The sequence below is a fragment of the Panthera uncia genome, chromosome D4 (assembly GCF_023721935.1).
Source record: "Panthera uncia isolate 11264 chromosome D4, Puncia_PCG_1.0, whole genome shotgun sequence".
Lineage (NCBI taxonomy): Eukaryota > Metazoa > Chordata > Mammalia > Carnivora > Felidae > Panthera > Panthera uncia.
The window spans coordinates 25746276-25766159 of NC_064807.1; the positions used below are offsets into that span (position 1 = coordinate 25746276).

The following is a 19884-nucleotide window of genomic DNA, read 5'->3' on the forward strand; positions in this document are numbered from 1 at the left end:
TAATGGAACAATCGTGAACTCAACCAGAGAAAAATGACACATAACTTTCAGAAAACAAAGATTCAAAAATAGCAGACATCACCTTTGAAATTATGGAGGCCACAAAATAGTGGAAGCACTGTTTTATGTGCACTCTAAATGCTGAAAGATAAAAACTGCCAACCCAGAATTCTATACCCAGTGAAAATATCCTTCAAGAATTAGGTGAAAAAAATCCACTGTCAGACAAAAGGAAAAAAATTCTTAGACAGCAGACCCGTCCACTAGAAATGCCAAAGGAAATTCTGTAGGCTATCAGGGAAATTATACCAGACCAAACTCACATCTTTAGGAAAGAATAGAGCTTCAGAAATGGTAAATATCTGAGTAAAATAAAAACTACTTTTTTTTTCTTAGTGTCTTTAAAATACACATGATTTCTTAAAGCAAAAATTGTCTTTTGGGGTTTGTAACGTATACAGATGTGATAAATATCACAAGTATCGCTAAAGAATGTAAATATAAATGGATATATAACGTGCCAAGGATTCCAAATTTTATATGAGGTTACAATATCAATTCTAAGCAAAGGATAAAAAGTTACTGATTGTTTATTATGATTTTCAGAGGAATGATTTCTTAAAAATGCAAATAGGTATAACTAAAAAGTCAATAGGTAAATTAAAATGGAATTCTAAAAAATGGTCAAATAATAAAAAAGAGGACAGGACAAAGAGAAACGAGAAATAAAAACAGAAAGGACAGAAAACAAATAACTATAAACCTAAGTCCAATTAATGTTATATTAAATTTTATCAAACTAAATGCTCAAATTAAAAAGCAGAGAATGTCAAACTGTTACCTACAGAAGACACACTTTAGATTCAAAAATACAAATAGGCTAGAAGAAAAAGAATAGGAAAAGCTAATCATGTAAACAAGTATAAAAAAGCTGGAGAGGCTATACTAATATCAGACAAAACAAACATCAAGGTAAAGAAAATTACTAAAGATAAAGATGAACATCCCATAATGATAACAGGGTAAATTCATCAAGGACATAAAAATCCTAAACATGAATGCACTTTGTCATTTTCACAGGACTCTCTTATAGCAAAATACAAAATGTAGACCGTTCCCAGAACACAAATCTCAGCTTTCTCCCTCTCTACCTCCTCCTGAGAAAATATCGCTTCACTTCCATTAATTTAACTACCAAGCTTTTGGTTCTCAATCCTGATCTTTATTCAGAACTCTGAAATTCAGCAGAATTTTCCACTTTTTCTCCTAACTATTTTACAAGGCATAAACTTGTGGAAGCAGTAATTACAATGTTGTAATTGTTGGGTTTCTACCATCTATGAACACAATATGTATGATGATAACAGCACAAAGGAATAAGAGAGAAATGGAGCTATATTGGGAAAAAAGTTTCAATATTTTATCAGAATTAAATTAGTATTAATCTGAAGTTCAATGTATACTGTAATCCCTATAGGAGCCACTAAGAAAACAACTAAAATCTTTAAAAACTAAAAGATCAACAGATGACACAAAAGAAGGCAGTAGAGGATGAGAAGAGGAATATAAAAGACCTGAATCATACAGAAAACAGCAAAAAGGCAGATGTAAACCCAATCATCCAAGAAACAAGTACATTAATTTGGAAACCAAAAATACTCAGATTAGATTTTTAAAAAGCAAGATCCAAAAATATACTATTTCCAAGAAACATGCTCTAGAATAAAAAGCAGAAACAGACTGAAAGGAAAAGGAGAAGGAAAAGGTATAATATGCAAAGAGTAACCATAACAGCTAGAAGGGTTGCATTATTAAACAGATTTTCAATCTAGAAATATTACTGGAGACAAAGACAGACATTTCATAATGGCCAAACAGTCTTTGACGTCAGGAAGATTTAACAACTCTAAATGTATACACACAGCCTCAAAATACATAAACCAAAACTGCCAAAACTGAAAAGGAAAATATACAGTTCACCAACAGGTAGAGAATTCAATACCCAATTTTTAACAATTAACAGAGAAGCTAAACTAGAAAATCAACAAGGTATATAAGATTTGAACACTATCAACCAAACTGATGTAACCAACAACATTGATAGGATACTCCACACAACAACAGCAGATGGAATACTCAAGTGCACATGGAACATTCTCCAGTGACCATATACTAGGCCATAAAACATGTCTCAATAAATTCAAAAGGACTAAAATCATACAAATCTCCAACCACAGTGGAATTAAATTGGAAAACAACAGAAAGAAATTGGGAAATTCTGAAATAATGGGAAATTAAACAACACAATGCTAAATAATCCATGGGTCAAAGAAGAAATCACAAAAGAAATTAGAACAAATGTGAACTGAATGAAAATCAAACTACAACATATCAATATCTGAAGAATGCAGTGTTAATAGGGAAATTTACAGCTTTAATGCCCACATTAGAAAAGAAAGGTCTCAAAATCAAAAATCAATAATCAAAGTTTCAATTTAAGAAAATGGAAAGGGAAGCAAAAATCAAACTCAAAGCAAGCAGAAGGAAGGAAGCAATAAAGATTAGAGATCGATGAAAGAGAAAAAAAGAAAAACAGAGGTAATCAAGTTGGTGCTTTCAAAAGAGCAACAAAATTGACAAATGTTTAGCTAGACCTGAGTCTAGCACTGTTGACATTTTGGGCCAAATAATTCTTTCTTGTAGGGCATTGTCCTATGTGTTACATAATGTTCAGCAGCATCCCTGGCCTCTCTCCACTAGATGCCAGTAACAATCCCCTTCTCAAATTTCACAACCCCAAATATCTCCAAACATTACCAGTATCCTGAGGCAAGTGGAGGGAAAAATCACCCCTGGTTGAGAACCGCTGAGCTAGACAGACCAAGAAAAGAGACAGATGACACAAATAACAAAAATCAAGAATGCAGAAAGAACATCACTTCCTACCCTACAGAAACTGAAAGGATTATAAGGGAATTATTATCAACAGATGTATGCCAACAAATTAGACCATTTACCTGAAATGGATAATTATTATGTTTCTAGAGAAAAAAATTAAGGGTAAATTACAAACAGTATCATGCATGCTGCAAATAAGTAGTACATTATTAAAGACAGAAAATGTAATGCGTCCAAGGAAAACTAGCACTAAATTGTGGAAATACATGTTTCAACTATGTAAACAGGTATTGTAGGAGTTTGGTGTTATTGTTGTTGTTGTTGTTGTTTTTTAATTACAAGTAGTACATTTAAATTATGAGTAGCATGTCCTTACTGCAACAAATCTAACAGTAGAAAAGTACCTTAAGTAAATTAGGAACTTACCTCATTCCCCTCCATTTCTATCCCATTGATAACTACTGCTAAACATTTGGTATGCATATTTATGGTTTTGTTTTTGCTTTTTTGCCTTGCTCATACAAACATTACATACATTTATAATGATTTTGTATAAAAATTAGTTTACACATACAGTTATATAAGCCAAAGAAACTTGCTTTTTTACTTAATATGTTAAACTTAGGACTCCAGAAACAATGCATATAGTTCCGCATACAAACTGTATGTTCCATATATCACAAATAACTCACTGATAATAGCTGCATAATATAGTTTTAAAGTTCCACAATTTGGCTACATCAAAATTAATTCAACCATTTTCTCACTGATGGATATTTAGGTTGTATCTTAGTCTTTGATAGGCAAACAATGTTGCAAAACATCCTCACACACTCTCTTCTATACTACCATTTTTATTTCAAACACATTCCTGAGAGTCAACCAGCAAGTGCACTTTAAATTTTAATAAACATCGCCAGATTCTTTTCTTCCAAGTTAGTAATAATTACTGCACCACCAAGAGTGTATAAGAATACCCTATTTTCCATGTCCCCAAAACAGGATATTATCATTTTCTAATTTCTGCCAACCTAACCAGTGAGAAGTATCTCTGTTGTTTTTATCAGTAATTCCCAACTTTCAAGGAGGTAAAGAACCTTTTCCTAGGCTTACTGGTTATTTGCATTTCTTCTTCCTTGAACTACAAATTTCTAATCTTTCTCTCTCAAATGGATAGCAAACAGCATCATCCTATAAATGATGACGGGACAATCTTCCACTTCTAACTTACACTGTGTTGACTGCCTAATCCAAGGCACTATAAACAAAGTCCCTGTATTACACAACTCAGGGGACAGTGCTTAGGGGCTGGTCCCCCAGTGGTGAATGGCATAGGAGAGGGGCAGTCTGGGTAGTGGTACACTTGGGGCATTTTCAGTGGTGATGCTGGAATAGGAGGGCTTCCAGGCTGTGATGGGAAAAGTCTGCAGCGGCAGAGGCAGGGTACACAAGTGTTATTCATGTGTCTGAGGAATTTGTTTTCTTTTGGTTTTGTTGGTTTTGTTCTGAAGAGGTATTTCATATAACAATACAATGAATATCCTTGGTACATCTAACTTTGCACCATTACAGTGTACATCCTTGTATATAGACCTTGGTTGATAAGCACAATACTTCCAAAGGCTAGAATCCAGTTAGTGACTTCCTGAATTAAAAAGTACAGGCACGTATTTTAGATTTTTGTTAGAAATAAATGTCATCTGTTAGAGATATCTCCTCAACCACCCCCGAAATACATGGACTGAATAGGAGGAAGTTATCAAAATAGTAATAGTCTATGACCATTTAGAAGGGTTAAGATACTGAGTTCTTAAACACAGTTCAATGCTTACTGAAGGACCTGAAACTTCAGAATAATGAAATAATTGAAAATTAAATAAAATACTAATTAGGGGCACCTGGGTATCTCAGTCGGTCGGTGAAGTGTCCGACCTCAGCTCAGGTCATGATCTCACGGTTCATGGGTTCAAGCCCCACATCGGGCTCTGTGCCGACAGCTCAGAGCCTGGAGCCTGCTTTAGATTCTGTGTCTCCCTCTCTCTCTCTGCCCCTACCCCGTTTGCATTCTATCTCTCTCTTTCAAAAATAAAAAAAAAAAAATTCTAAAAATTATTTTAAAAAATAATAAAAATAAAATACTAAAATTACAAAATGTCTGGACTTTAATTTTAGCAGAATGTCTTCAATGTATCACTGTTAAATATTAAGGCAGCTGCTGGTTTACCCTTATTTAACTAAAGAAAAATCAGGTGTTTTGTGGGTTTTTTTTTTTTTTTTTTTTTTTTGGTTTTTGGGGTTTTTTTCTGTTTTTGTTTTCGTTTTAATCAACCACAGGTTTTGGAACCTTAAATTCCTTTTTTAGCATCTACTGAAATGATTACATAGATTTTATTTGACCTGTTCAAATAATGTTATACTGGTATAGTTCGTGATATTAAGCCATTTTACATTCCTAAAATAAGTGCTCTTTAGCAATGACATTCATTTTTTAATGTATACTTAGACTTAATTCACTAATGTTTTATTTGGGATTTTTCATATTTGTATTCCTAAGTGCAAAGTCAGTACCCTTCCTCTTTCGTACTCTGTCGAGATTTTGATACCAATTCAGTAATACTGACTTCATAAAATAGAGCACTGAAGCCTAACTACAGGTACCATTTACTGAACATTTTAGCATTCTTTTTTTTTAAGATTTTTTTTTAAGTTTATTTATTTTGAGAGAGAGAAAGAGAGAGAGCACAAGTGGGGAAGGGGCAGAGAGAGAGGGAGAGAATCTCAAGCAGGCTCTGCACTGGTGGTGCATGCGGGGCTCGAACTCACTAACTGCCAGATCATAACCTGGGCCAAAGTCAGATGCTTAACAGACTGAGCCACCCAGGTGCCCCTGAACATTTCAGCATTCTTTTTATATGCTTCCCATGTAAATTTCATGATAATCACATGATTTCTTATCTCTATTTCGGAGATGGTGCAGCTGAATCCCACAGACTCAAAATCTCCCTCAGATCACCCACCACTGAACGAAAGAGTTTGCATTTCAAAGTAGGGATCACACTAGTAACCAATGTTCAATGCTACTTGCCATCTTTGTGTCAACATTCTAGAACAAGAAGCACTGGAATTAAGTATTGTTTGAAAATGGTTCAGGCAATCATAATCATTTCTGGAAACAATGCTTTGAATAGCAATACCTTTCACAGTTATTCAGTTTTCTACTTCCTGAGTCTATTTGAGAAAGTTCAATTTTTACAGAAAATCATCTATTTCTCCAAAGTTTGAATATTCTTAGCATCGACTTTCGAAGAACTAAAAAAGCATTTCAAAAACAAGAGACTAAAGTTTACCTTGACTTTGAGCCAGATGAAGAATTTTTGATGTAACATATCGGGCAGTATCTGATTCTGCAGATTCAGTATTGATCTTCTCCAGCTGAGCCAGGAGTCCCACGATCCGTGAATTATTGGTAAGGCTAAGAAGAATGTTACTTTATATTAGGACACATTCTACATCAATTGTAAACTCAAAACTAGAAGATCACCATTTAAAAAAAAAAAAAAAACTCTACCCTTCTAAAAACATTAAGCTTTTATATCACATTTCCTTACCCTGTGTTATATAGCTCAACATTGCTAAAAATTCTATTAATTTAAATGAGAAACACATTCCATTTCAGAAAACCACAAATAGGCACTCAACCCTGCCCAGCAATCTTAAATCACACCCTGAAAGTTCATCTTTACACTCTCCAAAAAGATGTCTTACATTTCCTATGCTCACCTCAAAACTCTAATCATCCCACCCACCCCAGTTCACTCTCAGTGCCTTGCTTTATAATCGTTATAAGCTCAAAAAGGCACACACTCATCTTCCCACTACCAGATCCTTAAACCTATCTGATTCTCTATCCACATTCTTTCTTCTTTGTTCTCTTTCATTATACATTGCACATTTGATACTGTTCTAGGTATTACAAACAGTAAACACAACAAAAATTCATGCCCCCTACAGACTGAACATTCCAATGGTGAGAGATAAATATGTTGATAATCATACAGTATTTAAGGTGGTGGTAAGTGTTATAAAGAAAAGCAGATTGGGGGAATAAAAGGTGCAAGGTAAGGGATGCAATTTTAGACAGTGGTCAGGGAAAACCTCATTGACAGGGTATCATTTAGGGAAAGACCTGAAAGAAGTAAAGGAGTAAGCTGTGCAGAAATCTGCAGAAAGAGCTGTCCAGGGAAAAGGAGTCACGACCACGAAGACCCAAAGCAGGGGTCTGCTGCATTCAGCTAAAGTGAGGTGACCCATGTAGCTGGAGCAGACTTAAAGGAGAGTAACAGTAAGATTTGAGGTCAGAGTGGGGGTGGGGTTGGACAGAGCACCAACATTTAAAGCTTTGCAGGCCACTGTAGGGATTTTGGTTTTTACCCTAAGAGGGATGGAAAGTTTTTGAAATGAGCGATGTGCTCTGATGTTTTAAAAAGGCTCTTTGGCATTTGGAGACTCAAAGAACAATCCCTCCCCTATTTACTTGCCTCAGCCCCTCCTGCATTTTCAATGTCTTTGCTCCTTCAATTACTTGTAGTACATCATCTCCCTCTCCCCCTTTCAACTGGATCATACCCCCCTGGCACACGAATCTCCTGCAGGAGCTCCCACTAGCTGCCACGGCATTTCCGTTACTCCTTGAAGGAGATGTCTGTGCTTGCTCTCTCCATTTTCTCACATACTGTTCACTTTTCAAGCTTGCCTTCTGCACCTCAAGATCTTCCAACCTCCTGTGGTCACTTCCTTCCTCGTTACACTCAGTCTCTCAGCACTATCAGCTCCCTCTTCCTTCACCTCCTTCTTTGGGCTTCAATGACTCCACTCTCTCCTCATGTTCTTCCTGTCACCACCTCTCTGAGATCTCGTGATTGGCTCCTCCTCCTGTGACACATCTCTACATGCTAAAGACCCCACACAGCTCTATCCCCAGCTCTCTTCTCTTCACTCTCTCCACTCTTCAACCAGTGTGGTCTCATCTAATCCCACCACTGTTAATTATGATCTAAATGCTGCCTGGCTCCTACACTCAACTCCAGCCTCACCCTGATAGCTTACCCAACCTAGCAAGCCCAATATAAAACCACCCATTCTTCCTCTCAACCTATTCTTCTTCCAATCTTAATGCTCCCAACTCCCAAACTCACGTGAAACCATCAGTTGCTCAAGACAAAAATCTGGGCTCCCTTCCCCACACACCAACCCAATAACAGCTCCATCTCTGAAACATCTCAACTTCATCCACTTGTCTCCCTATCTACTATTACTACCCAAGTCTAAGCAATCATTCTCTCTTGCTTGGAAATCAGAGCCTCATAACTAGTCTGCTTTCATTCTTGCTTGCCAATAATCCATTTACACGGTACTTTTTTTTTTTATCTTTTTGTTTTGAAATAATTATAAACACGCACAGAAAGTTGAAAAAATAGTAGAGTGGTCCCTTCCATCTTTCGCCTAGTTTCCCCAATAGTTACATTTACATGAACTACAGGGCAACAGCAAAAACCAGGAAATTGACGTCGGTTAATTATACAGTTCTAGGCCACTTTATCACATATGTAGATTTATAGAACCACTAATATAATCAAGTTGCTGCCGAGCTAAAACCCCTTCAATGGCTTCCCTTCAGCCGTTAGGCCAAATCTTATTTACTTATCACAACATACTAGACTTTATATCATTTGGCCTCTGTCTACCTCCCCGACTTGACTTCTCACAATGTTCCCCTCACACACTGGGATCCAGTTCCAGTGGCTTTCTATCAGTTCTTTGAATACGACATGTTTTTCCCCAACCTCAAGGTCTTTGTATTTGCTGTCTTCTCAATCTGGAGGGAGGTTTCTCCCAGCTCTATTTAGAGCTGGCTCCTTCTCATTTCAGGCTACGGCCCAACCATGGGACCATTTCCTCACCAGCCCTTCCACTTCCAATATTAAAGTGTACCTATAGAGAATTTATCACAATCTGTAATTACGTAAGCTCCACAAAGGTAGAGATCTTGCATGTCACCCAGTATTTCAAACACTGACTGGTATAGCATAGGCGATACACATCTAGAAACATATGATAAACAAACAATATATGTTTTTTCAGATTAACTGTGCCCAATGCTTTGAATTTGGAAGTACTTCAACTGAAAAGGTATCTGAAGTTTGAAAAATACACATTAAGCACACATTTGAAAATATACCTAATATACCATTTAAAATAACGCAATACAGGGCACCTGGGTGGCTCAGTCAGTTGAGTGCCCAATTTCCGCTCAGGTCATGATCTCACAGCTCGTGAGTTCAAGCCCCATGTAAGGCTCTGTGCTGACAGCTCAGAGCCTGGAGCCTGCTTCAGATTCTGTGTCTCCCTCTCTCTCTGCCTCTCCCCTACTTGCTCTCTGTCTCTCTCAAAAATAAACAAACATTAAAAATATTTTTTAATTAAAAAAAAAGAACACCACAAATGCACAAAACCCATGTATGTGTATGTATAATATATATGTGTATATACTATATGTAATGTATAGATACTTATATCATTAAAGACTGAACTCAGGAACACATAAGAGAATCTAGCTACCTTTCATTAAGCCACACATTAAAGATATTTGCAAAAATGTAATAAAAAATGCCAGTCTTCTATCTTTTTGAAAATATAGTTACTTCTAAAACAAAATGTTATATTATTATACAATTGGTTTATTTCATTTTAAAATGAATAGTTTTAATTTCTCAGTTTTAATGTATAATACCATAAATATCAATAGATAAAATAACTCACATCAACAAAAACTTTTTGGAGTCTTCATCAATTTAAGAGCACTAAAAGGTTCTAAGCTAAAAAATTTAAGAACCACTCCTCTAGGCTTATCTTGCACATTTTGTGCTCCTGACCTAGAATCAGCCCTTTCTCCAAAGAGCCCTGGTTCTTTCTGGTGAGAAGTGGTACTAAGACACCACAGTTTGCAAACTAGGGAGCAAATACATCTTTAAAAACAGTTCCATAACCCAGATTTAAGAGAAATTTGCATTAAGGAAACCAAATTCTGAAATTTAATAACTGAGTGTTTCTTAAATTTTCTCCATATTATTTTTCTCTTAAAGGTCATCTCTGTATTTTTCAGTAGCTAATAAAACATCTACTATTCAAAAAATTCATGAACATACAAAACACACTAAGTGTAACACACATTCTGTTCTATTCCAAATTAAAAATTTATCAGTAACTCTTAAAATTTTTAAATTACACCAGTGTATACAAAGAAAAAAGAAAAAAAAAAAACCTTTCATCGGAGTGATTCCATTCTGAGAATCATGCTCTTTCAAATGGATGGATGGATGAATTTTTGGAAGGGAAGCAAATAATTGACAACACTGGCAAATCAATTTCCCTTTCTATTCCTATTTTTCTCATCTACAGAATGAAAACTGAACAAAATACTTTAAGCCACCCCAACTTCGCTCTAAGAACGTAAAGCTGCAGACACTAATATTGAAAGAATCACCGGGTGAACACCAGAGGGCAGCTCTACCTTCTGAATAATTTTCAGACTTTGGAAAATCTGAGGGTGGTGATAAGCTATACAACTATTCAATGGACAATCTGAACTACACTGAGAAAAATTTTAAACAACAAGGCTCAGAAAAGAATGTTATCTTCCCTGCCTTACCCTATTCTTAGACGAATCAAAATGAGGCTCAGACCAAAGTTCAGAGATTCAACTTACAATTGTTAATTATTATGTAGTGAAAAAATCATGTAATTGGAAATATGAACAATATGAAACACATCAAATCAAGTTAACCTCCAAATGGACATTTTTTTAGGTTTTTTTTTTTTTTTTTTTTTTTGAGAGAAAGAGGGAGGGAGAGACAAAGAGAGGGACAGAAAATTTCAAGCAGTCTCCACACTATCAGTGCAGAGCCTGGGGCAGGGCTCAAACCCACAAACCATGAGATCTTGACCTGAGGCAAAATCAGGAGTCAGATGCGCTTAACTGACTGAGCCACCCAGGCGCCCCTCAAATGGATATTTTAAAAATGATATCATTCAAATATCTGTTTCACAGTGGTCACCTACTGCTTTGATATTTGGGTTTACTCTCAGAGCTATTTTTCTAAAAGCATAAATTTTCTTGGATATTACAAAAGTCCCAATGATGTACAGATATTAATCTGCAACAAATTATTTCCCAAGCAAGTGCAAGGGCTATAGAACCTACCTTCATATTATAAACAAATGTTATTATCTTTTTCACCTTAAAATGTAGATAATAAAGATGTCCTTGTAAAACAGGTAAAAATATCTCACAGCAAAAAACAAAACAAAAAAAAAAAAACAGAAATATACTAAAGTTTTAGACTTAAACATGAATCACAGAAATTAAGTTTTAATTTCAAACAATACAGTTTCATTTCTAAAATGCACATTTTAGAAATGTCTGTTCCTCATTTATAGGTCTTTTTTAACTGTCTTTTATTACTTTTGCTTTGTTTACATTTTTACTGTTTCTCTCCAAATACTGAACACAAAACTTTATTTTCTTCCATCATAAATCAAAGGACAATGAAAAACAGAAATTTCATTATCATTCTTCTGTAGAAATAGTTAAGTATTTAAATATGTATGTTTGGAAAACAATATTATTCTAACTGGAAGAGAATAGTAACTATTTCTCTGACTACTTATTAGAATTAAATGCAATAAAGTCTTCTCTAACAATAAATTCTAGTTCAATACTACCAAGTGACTTGTTGTTAAAGACAACCAATAAAATCTTGTTAAAATTGCAAACTGCCTAAATTTATACTAGCATCAGCAATAATTAGTCAAGTTTTCCTTGAAATTCCTTCACCAAAGTTAGTAACATGCTAATTATTTTCTATTCATTATTCATTATTTTTTATAACTTCTCTGGTAACATTCCACTGGGATTTTAGGTACACGTTTATGGCTAACTGCTTTGCCCTGGTATCTGTCCTATCTTTCAGAATAACAAGTTTCAGTCAGGTGTGAGTCACCCTGGTAAGCCACACTTCTCATTTTTAGGTTAATGTAGAAGTTAGTATAGGCTAGATCACAGGCTCTCAGTTTTGTTTTAGTGCTGTTTTTTTTTATTGTCTCATGATATCTTTATATTCAAAAATTACTGGGGACCCCCAAAGAGGTGTTATTGTCAAGGGAAACAGAAATCATCCGACAAACAACCTGAAAGACGAGGACACATCAATACAATAAAAACTACAAAACGCTGCTAAAAATACTAAAGAAGATCATAAAAAAGGAATATGCTGTCCTCAAGGGTAAAAAGACTCAATGTTGTCAAAATATCAATTCTCCCCTGTGGGGCGCCTGGGTGGCTCAGTCAGTTAAGCGTCCAACTCTTGATCTCGGCTCAGGTGACAATCTCACAGTTCTGGGATCCACGCTGGGCTGGATGTGGAGCCTGCTTAAGATTCTCTCTCTCCCTCTTCCTCTGCCCCTCCCCCACTCGCTTGCAGGTACACTCTCTCTCAAAAAAAAAAAAAAAAAAAAAAAAGAGAGAGAGATATCAGTTCTCCCCAAACTGATCTATAGAATCAAGGCAATCCAATAAAAATCGAGCAGGTTATTGTGTAGAAATTATAAAACTGATGCTAAATTCACATGAAAATACAAAGAAACCTAAAATACACCAAACTTTGGAAATAAAAGAACAAAGTTGGTGGACCAACACTAATTATGAGACTCATAAAGCCACCAAGGCAGAGAGGTATCAACACCAAGATAAACATCTAAATCAGTGGAATGAAACAGAGTCCAAATATAGATCAACACATACATGACAACTAATTTTTGACAAAGATACAAATTGTTGATTGAGAGGATTTTGCAGGTATAAACAGACCAAACTTACCAAACTGCACTCTCTATGTACAGTTTGTTGCACAATGATTGTATGTCAATGAATTTGTTTACAAATTATAGGTGGCCTTAGTAAGTACTCTTGGGTAAGACAGAAACTACACAGAAATGGATGGAGCGTGTGAAAGGAGATGTAGATTGCATTTACAGACCATTTCAAATTTTTTTGGCTTTTAAGGAAATCATATATATTGGGTAGAGACAGAAGAGCAGAGTCTAAATACTGGGAAGCCCAGATCTTGTTTAAATAGTAATGAATGAAGAAGTTAAACATTCAAGACAGAAGAACAAATGATTAAAAGACCCTGAGAAGGAAAGAGGGAGGTGAAATCAATAACACAGGTGTATTAGTCTTTGACAATAAAAGAGACACATTCTCTGCTGCAATAAGTAACAAGACGATAGGCAGAGGATGGGATCAAATAAAGGGGAATATGGAAATTTTTGGTGCCAGAAATATGAGGATAATAGATTGTATTATCTCTGTGATATCATAAAGGGAGGCCATTTTTTAAGGATATGTATTTGAGATGTCTGAGGATTTCAAAGGTTTGAAGGGTAAAAGAAAGTATAAAATAATCATTACAAAAATTGAGAAAATGAACTTTCCAGAGAACCACAGTCACAAGATTGCTGGGCTCAGTTCAGGCCGATGATCAATAATTTTTAGTGATATCTGCCAAGTTAGTTCATCCTCCAATGTCATTTAGCTACTCAACAACAGTTTATCCAGAAAAAGGACTCCGTCAGATGGGTGTGATGGAAAATAAAAAACGAGGTAAAGCCATTTCAGGTATTTTCAAGAGTGTAATGATAGACAATGGATTCTACACTGGGTAAGAAAGGAGGAGGTGAATGAGAAAAAATAGAAGTCAACAGATTAGCACTCTCAGTAAGGGAGAACTCTTGTAATACAGACACTGGAGCAAGTGAGCTAGAGAGATAAAAGATTAGAGCAAGGCAAAAGAAGGATTTGACCCTTTTCTATCTATCTCAATTTATCTTACTGAATTCAGGGTTTTTCTTAGTTTATTTATTTATTGTGAGGTAGAGACAGAGAGCACAAGCAGGTAAGGGCAGAGAGAAGGAGAGACAGAATCCCAAGCAGGCTCCATGCCATCAGTGCAAAGCCCAATGGAGGCCTCGAACCCATGAACAATGAGATCATGACCCACACCAGGATCAAGAGTCGGACACTTAGTCGACTGAACCACCCAGGTGCCCCTGCATCCAGTTTTCTTCACAGAGCAGTATAACAAGTATTACTAGAAACTATAATTTCTCTTAGATGAAGGCCATTTGCAATGATCCCAATTTAGTTCACCTAAAACAGCAGCAAAAATAACAATAAATATCCAGTAAAATCTATTTCAGGAGAAAAAAATGAAAACTAACACTAAGAGCCAGAAGTTGTCAAACTATAACTTCATATTCTTATGAACAACAAGCTAGTAATTCTAGATACTTTAGCTAACCAACAGAAATAGCATTACTTGTTCCACCTAATCCCAAAAAGAAGACTGGTGCTCCTTTTTAAAACACAGTCAGTACTTAATTCCTTTACTATAGAAATTACAGAAATACTTGAACAATGAAATTTGTTACAATGTATCACATAGTTAATACCTGGAAAACCTAACAATTTAAGGAATAAATCTTATCTAAATAAACTGTGTGGGGCACCTGGGTGGCTCGGTGTGTTGTGTCTGACTTCAGTTCAGGTTATGATCTTGTATTTCATGAGTTCGAGCCCCACATTAGGCTCTGTGCTGACAGCTCAGAGCCCAGAGCCTGCTTCGGATTCTGTGTCTCCTTCTCTCTCTGCCCGTCCCTTGTTCATGCTTTGTCTGTCTCCCTCCCTCCCTCCCTCTCTCTCTTTCTCTCTCAAAAATAAACAAACATTAAAAAAAATTTTAGGGGCTCCTGGGCAGTTGAGCATCCGACTTCAGCTCAGGTCATGATCTCACGACTGATGGGATCAAGCCCCACGTTGGGCTCTGTGCTGACAGCTCAGAGCCTGGAGCCTACTTCAGATTCTGTGTCTCCCTCTCTCTCTGTTCCTCCCCCACTCACACTCTGTTTCTCAACAATAAATAAATAATTTTCTTTTAATTTTAAATAAACTGTGTATATACTTCTCATTAGAAAACAGAGTAAACCATACTTGTAAATGCAAAGTTGTAGTAAATGTAACATACAACACTGCTACAAAGCAAAAAAACTCTATTATCAATATTAATAAGTTGTCATTTACTGAGCCTGCTAGACACTATTTAATATTTGCAACTTCATAGTGATAGCATTATTATTATACCCATTTTATAGACACTTAACAGGGTTAAGTAATCTAGCTAAAAAAAATTCCAAATTAGAATCAATGAGTTTGACTTTTAATGAAAGAGTCCACCGTAAAACCTTGCTAAGGACAATTTCTTGGTACTTTCGAGCTTTAGTCGATATGATGCTTTAACTCAGGGGTAGTTAAAATTTTCCTGGAAAGGGCCAGACACTGTGGACTCAACAGTCTCTGTCATGATTACTCAACTCTGTCACTCTACAGCAAAAGTGTCCAGACAATATATAAATGAAGGAGCACAGCTTGTTACAATAAAATTTTATTTATGTACACAGAAATTTCAATTTCATATAAACTTCCTGTGTCATAAATATTCTTCCCCCCCACCCCCCCAACCATTTAGAAATGTTAAAAACTATTCTTCGGGTGCCTGGGTGGTTCAGTCAGTTAAGTGCATCTGACTCTTGATTTTAGCTCAGGTCATGATCTCACAGTTCATGGGATCGAGGCCCAAGTCAGTGCTTTCCCACTGAAAGCACAGAACCTGCTTGGGATTCTCTCCCCCGCCCCCTCTCTCTGCCCCTCCCCCACTCTGTTTCTCTCTCTTTCTCTCTCTCTCTCTCAAAATAAATAAACTCAAAAAAAAACTATTCTTAGCTCATAAGCTATAAAAAAACAAGAGTTAGACCAAATTTGGCCCATGGGTCAGTTTGCTGACTCTTATTTTTAACTGAAAAGTTAAACATTAATAAATATTAATTTAAAAATATAAATACAACATACAATCATTTAAACATAAATAATATTTTCAAGTAAGGAGTTTCAAATAACCATTGGAGTATTATTTCCGTAACTGATACATATTGGTATTTAGAAGTACAGTACCTCTTCTCTGATACCACTTTTAACTTGCTCATCTTGAGTTACTTCATTTCATCATTGCAGATAATCTAAAAGAAAAAACGTTAATGATTTTAAACAAATGATTGTTTCTAAATATTAGGTGACATAAAAGCCAGACAACTGAAAGTTTTTATTGTAAAGATAACAAGATAACACAAGAAACCAAAGAAGAATGTTTTGAGTTTTATGTGCTTCTGGCAAGCTACTTCAATGTGCAAAAATGTGTGACTAGTATAAGACCTAAAACCAGCCAGTAAAAGGTTATCAAAATCCTGGTGCTACAAAAATGCAAAAACCTAACATAATAATCTAATATCTAGTGTTAACATTTCTTTTGAGACAGTTCAAATTATCTTTCCTGTTCTTACATTCCTCCTTAAAATACTCAAACCAACCACAGCAATGTACTTACTTGTCCACCATTCACACTGTGGTCAAATACTGTTAAATGTGTACCATTATTTCTATGAGAGAGCACTTTTTAACAACAAATTGTGTACACAGTAAAAACCATCTATAATATCATCTCATTCAATATACGAAATGCCCATTTTCCTTCAACAAAGTTTTATCATTAGAAAGTGCACATTATACATTTTAAAGCTTTAAATCTTGGCTTGCAGAATCTTTACAACTTTTCATATTTCTTTTGCAACTATTCACCCTCCAAAAAAGAAAAAAAAAAAAAAAAAAAGAACGCTGGACATTTTTAAATTTTATATATAAATGCTTACTGAGGCAGAATTTTGTGGCATCACTAGAAAGTTTAAAAATTACTGCCAATTCAACAAGTTTCTCACATATTTATGCAATATATAGTAATGCCATTTAGTTAAAGGGAAGGAAACATGCAAAAGAATGTAACAGATTTAGAAGATACAGGTATTCTGGATGTTTTTCTTCAATTAACAAAGAACTTTCAACTTCAATAAAACACATATGATTTTTTTTCAATTTTTTCATTAACTCAATTATAAAAGAGAAAACATGTATTTAGGATTATGTATAAAAATTACATAATTGTTTTTAAGGTTACTAGAAATTTTAAATTGCTATTCTTTTAAATGACTTAAAAAAAAAAACCTACCAATTGAAAGTAACTTTTTCCAATTTCCAAATTAATTAAGAATCAAAATTCCAAAGGAGGAAAAAAATCCTATGTAATTTCAAAAGCACTAATGCTGCCATAAACTTATAAAGTTAAAGTAAGTTACTTCTACTTGTTGGGTGGTAGGGTGCTCTCTAAAAATGCATTAATAGCACATCTCATGAAAAGTTCACTGCAAATCTCATTAGAACTCATAAAGTTGGGGGGCACCTGGGTGGCTCAGTCGGTTGAGTGTCTGACTTCAGCTCAGGTCACAATCTTATGGTTTGTGAGTTCGAGCCCTGCGCCAGGCTCTTTGCTGATGGCTCAGAGCCTGAAGCCTGCTTCAGATTCTGTGTCTCCCTCTCTCTCTGCCCCTCCCCCACTTGTGCTCTCTGTCTCTCAAAAATAAATAAATGTAAAAAAATAAAAAACAAAAGAACTGATAAAGTTGGATAGGTTAATGTTGGGCACTTACATCACAGCCAATTCTATTTCAACAGTTAAGAAATGACTCAAATTTCCAATTCACAATAAAATAATAGTCGAACAATAGGCATTCCTATCCTCTCCCTCCTAGGACTGAATTAAAGTAGACAGCGGCAATAAAGAGAAATTAAGTTATGTTGAAGCCCCACAGTGCCAAAAAGGAAACAAAAGTTGGGGATGGGAGGTAGGTGCCTTGTCCAGAAGAACTCAGGACACTTGGAACCCAGGGACTAGAAGATGCCAAGTAAAACAGAAAGAGACTGCTTGGCAGCTAACTAAAACCTTCTAATCCCAACTTCTTACCTCCTCCATACCTCATACCTCACCATTGTGGGAAATGTTCAACAGCTAGTCACAGAACTCCTGACAAATAATCTTCACTAAAGAAACTGACAACCTCAAAGAATTCTGCTTTCTGGGACTAAAGAGTTCCCCAGGAAAAAGGCCAGCTCTCAATCCCATCATCCTAGAGCTAAGCCAGTATGGTCACTTTTTATAGCCTAAGGCCAGAGTGTCCCCAGAGAACTTGGGAACTTTCTGTTTTGAAAGTCTGTGTCCATTACAGTATCACATACTAAAAAGAGGCACCTACAGAAGTGCTGCATTTCACCAAGTTTGTGGCTTTGCCAACCAAGTGTGACAAAGCAAGAAAGGGGCAGAGAAACTGAGAATGTATAACAAGGGCATAATGATAAAAACTGACCGTGAAGTTTAGGTATAATCTACTCATTCCTCTTTATGGGGTCATTCTCATCACCATAAAATCATGTTATTTCCGAGTCTTGAAGGGAAAAACAACCTCTCTTGTTCCCACTTCCTCAATCCTCAGTCAAGTCTCATTTAGTTGTTTACACACATTGCCAACCAGTCCTCTCTTCCCATCCTCTCCTAAACACACTCCAGCCAGATTCTCCCCATCCCACTTGTCTGTGTCAGTGACCTCCATGTCCCTAAATCTAACTGTCAACTCTCAGTCTTCATCTTATTTGTCCTATCAGCAGCATTTGATAGAACTGGTCACTCCTTTTTCTTGGAAATACTTTCCTCATTTGGCCATACTTTCTAAGCTTCCCTCACTGGATGCCCCAGGCTCATTTCTTTCTCATCTGTTTCTAACTCCAGTCTCTTCCTTGGTGACCTCATCCAGTCTCATGACTACTCAACATCTCCACTTAGATCTCTAATAATATCAAAACTCAACATATCCAAAACTGATCTCCTGACCCGCTCTCCCCTACCAAGTATGCCCTCACCTAAGCTTTTCCAACTGTAAAGACAATTCTCTCTTCAGTTCTCAGTACAAGGCCTTAACTTCCTCCTCGGCTCCTATCTTACATCCCACATCCAATGCATCAGCAAGTTCTGATAATTCTACTTTCAAAATACATCCAGAATCTGATCACTCCACCATAGCTACTACAATGGTCAAGCAAGCCATCCTCATTAGTTTCCCTTCTACCTCTGGCCTCCGACAGTCTATTCTCAACACAACATCCTGACTGATCCTATTAAACCCTTGGGGAAATAAAAGTAGGGGGGTGGGGAACATTAGGTAAATCTTGTCACCACTCTGCTCAATGTCCTGCAACGCTGCCCATTTCGGTGGCACTAAGGGCCCTAGGTGAATACCCCCAGCCATTCCCCTCCCTGACTTCATCTCCTACCTACAACTCTCCTCACTCACACTGCTCTAGACACACTGTCTGTGCCTCCTTGCTTTCTTCCCACTCTTACCTTAATGCCTTTGCCCAAGCTGTTTCCTCTATCCAAAATGTTCTCCTGCCAGATAGTCTAATGACCAAACAACTCCCAAACTTCTTTTGCTTGAGTATCACCTTTTCAATAAAGTCTAAATTTCAACCATCCTATTTAATTTTGTAAACCAGATCCAGACCCCAGCATACCTACTGTCCCTTGCCTGAATCTACTCTCTTTTCTTCTGGAGCACTTACCACCTTCTAACACTGGATGATTCACAAATTACTGAACACTTGTAAGACTGTACTATGCAATAACTGATAATATATGAACATGCATCAAAACAACTTTCAAGGGAACAGTTTAGTTTTATAAACTTACAAATGTTCAACAGATACCCCATCAAACCATATATATCAATCCTGTAATCAAATTCATCCCAGACCCTTACCAGTTTATCACTACTGATGACTACCAAGGCAACCACAGTAGGTACCTTCATTTTCTTGAGGTTCTGAGGAAAAAGTGATAGCAACCCACAGTCCTTGGTATGCCCACCTAAGAAATCACA

The 19884-nt window shown here is 36.2% G+C and overlaps 1 protein-coding gene across 5 annotated transcripts in view; it reads right to left on the reverse strand.

Annotated features, from left to right (window-relative positions):
- Positions 1 to 19884, reverse strand: part of AGTPBP1 (ATP/GTP binding carboxypeptidase 1) — a 160398-nt gene that overhangs the window by 120224 nt on the left and 20290 nt on the right. For 4 of the 5 annotated variants that reach the window (XM_049653190.1, XM_049653318.1, XM_049653235.1 and 1 more), the window contains exons 2-3: positions 16022 to 16086; positions 6246 to 6370 (exon numbers count right to left, since the gene is read on the reverse strand). In XM_049653190.1, the coding sequence (XP_049509147.1) occupies positions 6246 to 6370; positions 16022 to 16053 (157 nt within the window). In that variant the 5' untranslated portion in view covers positions 16054 to 16086. The remainder of the gene's footprint in view (positions 1 to 6245; positions 6371 to 16021; positions 16087 to 19884) is intronic. The other variant, XM_049653537.1, reaches the window with a different exon arrangement.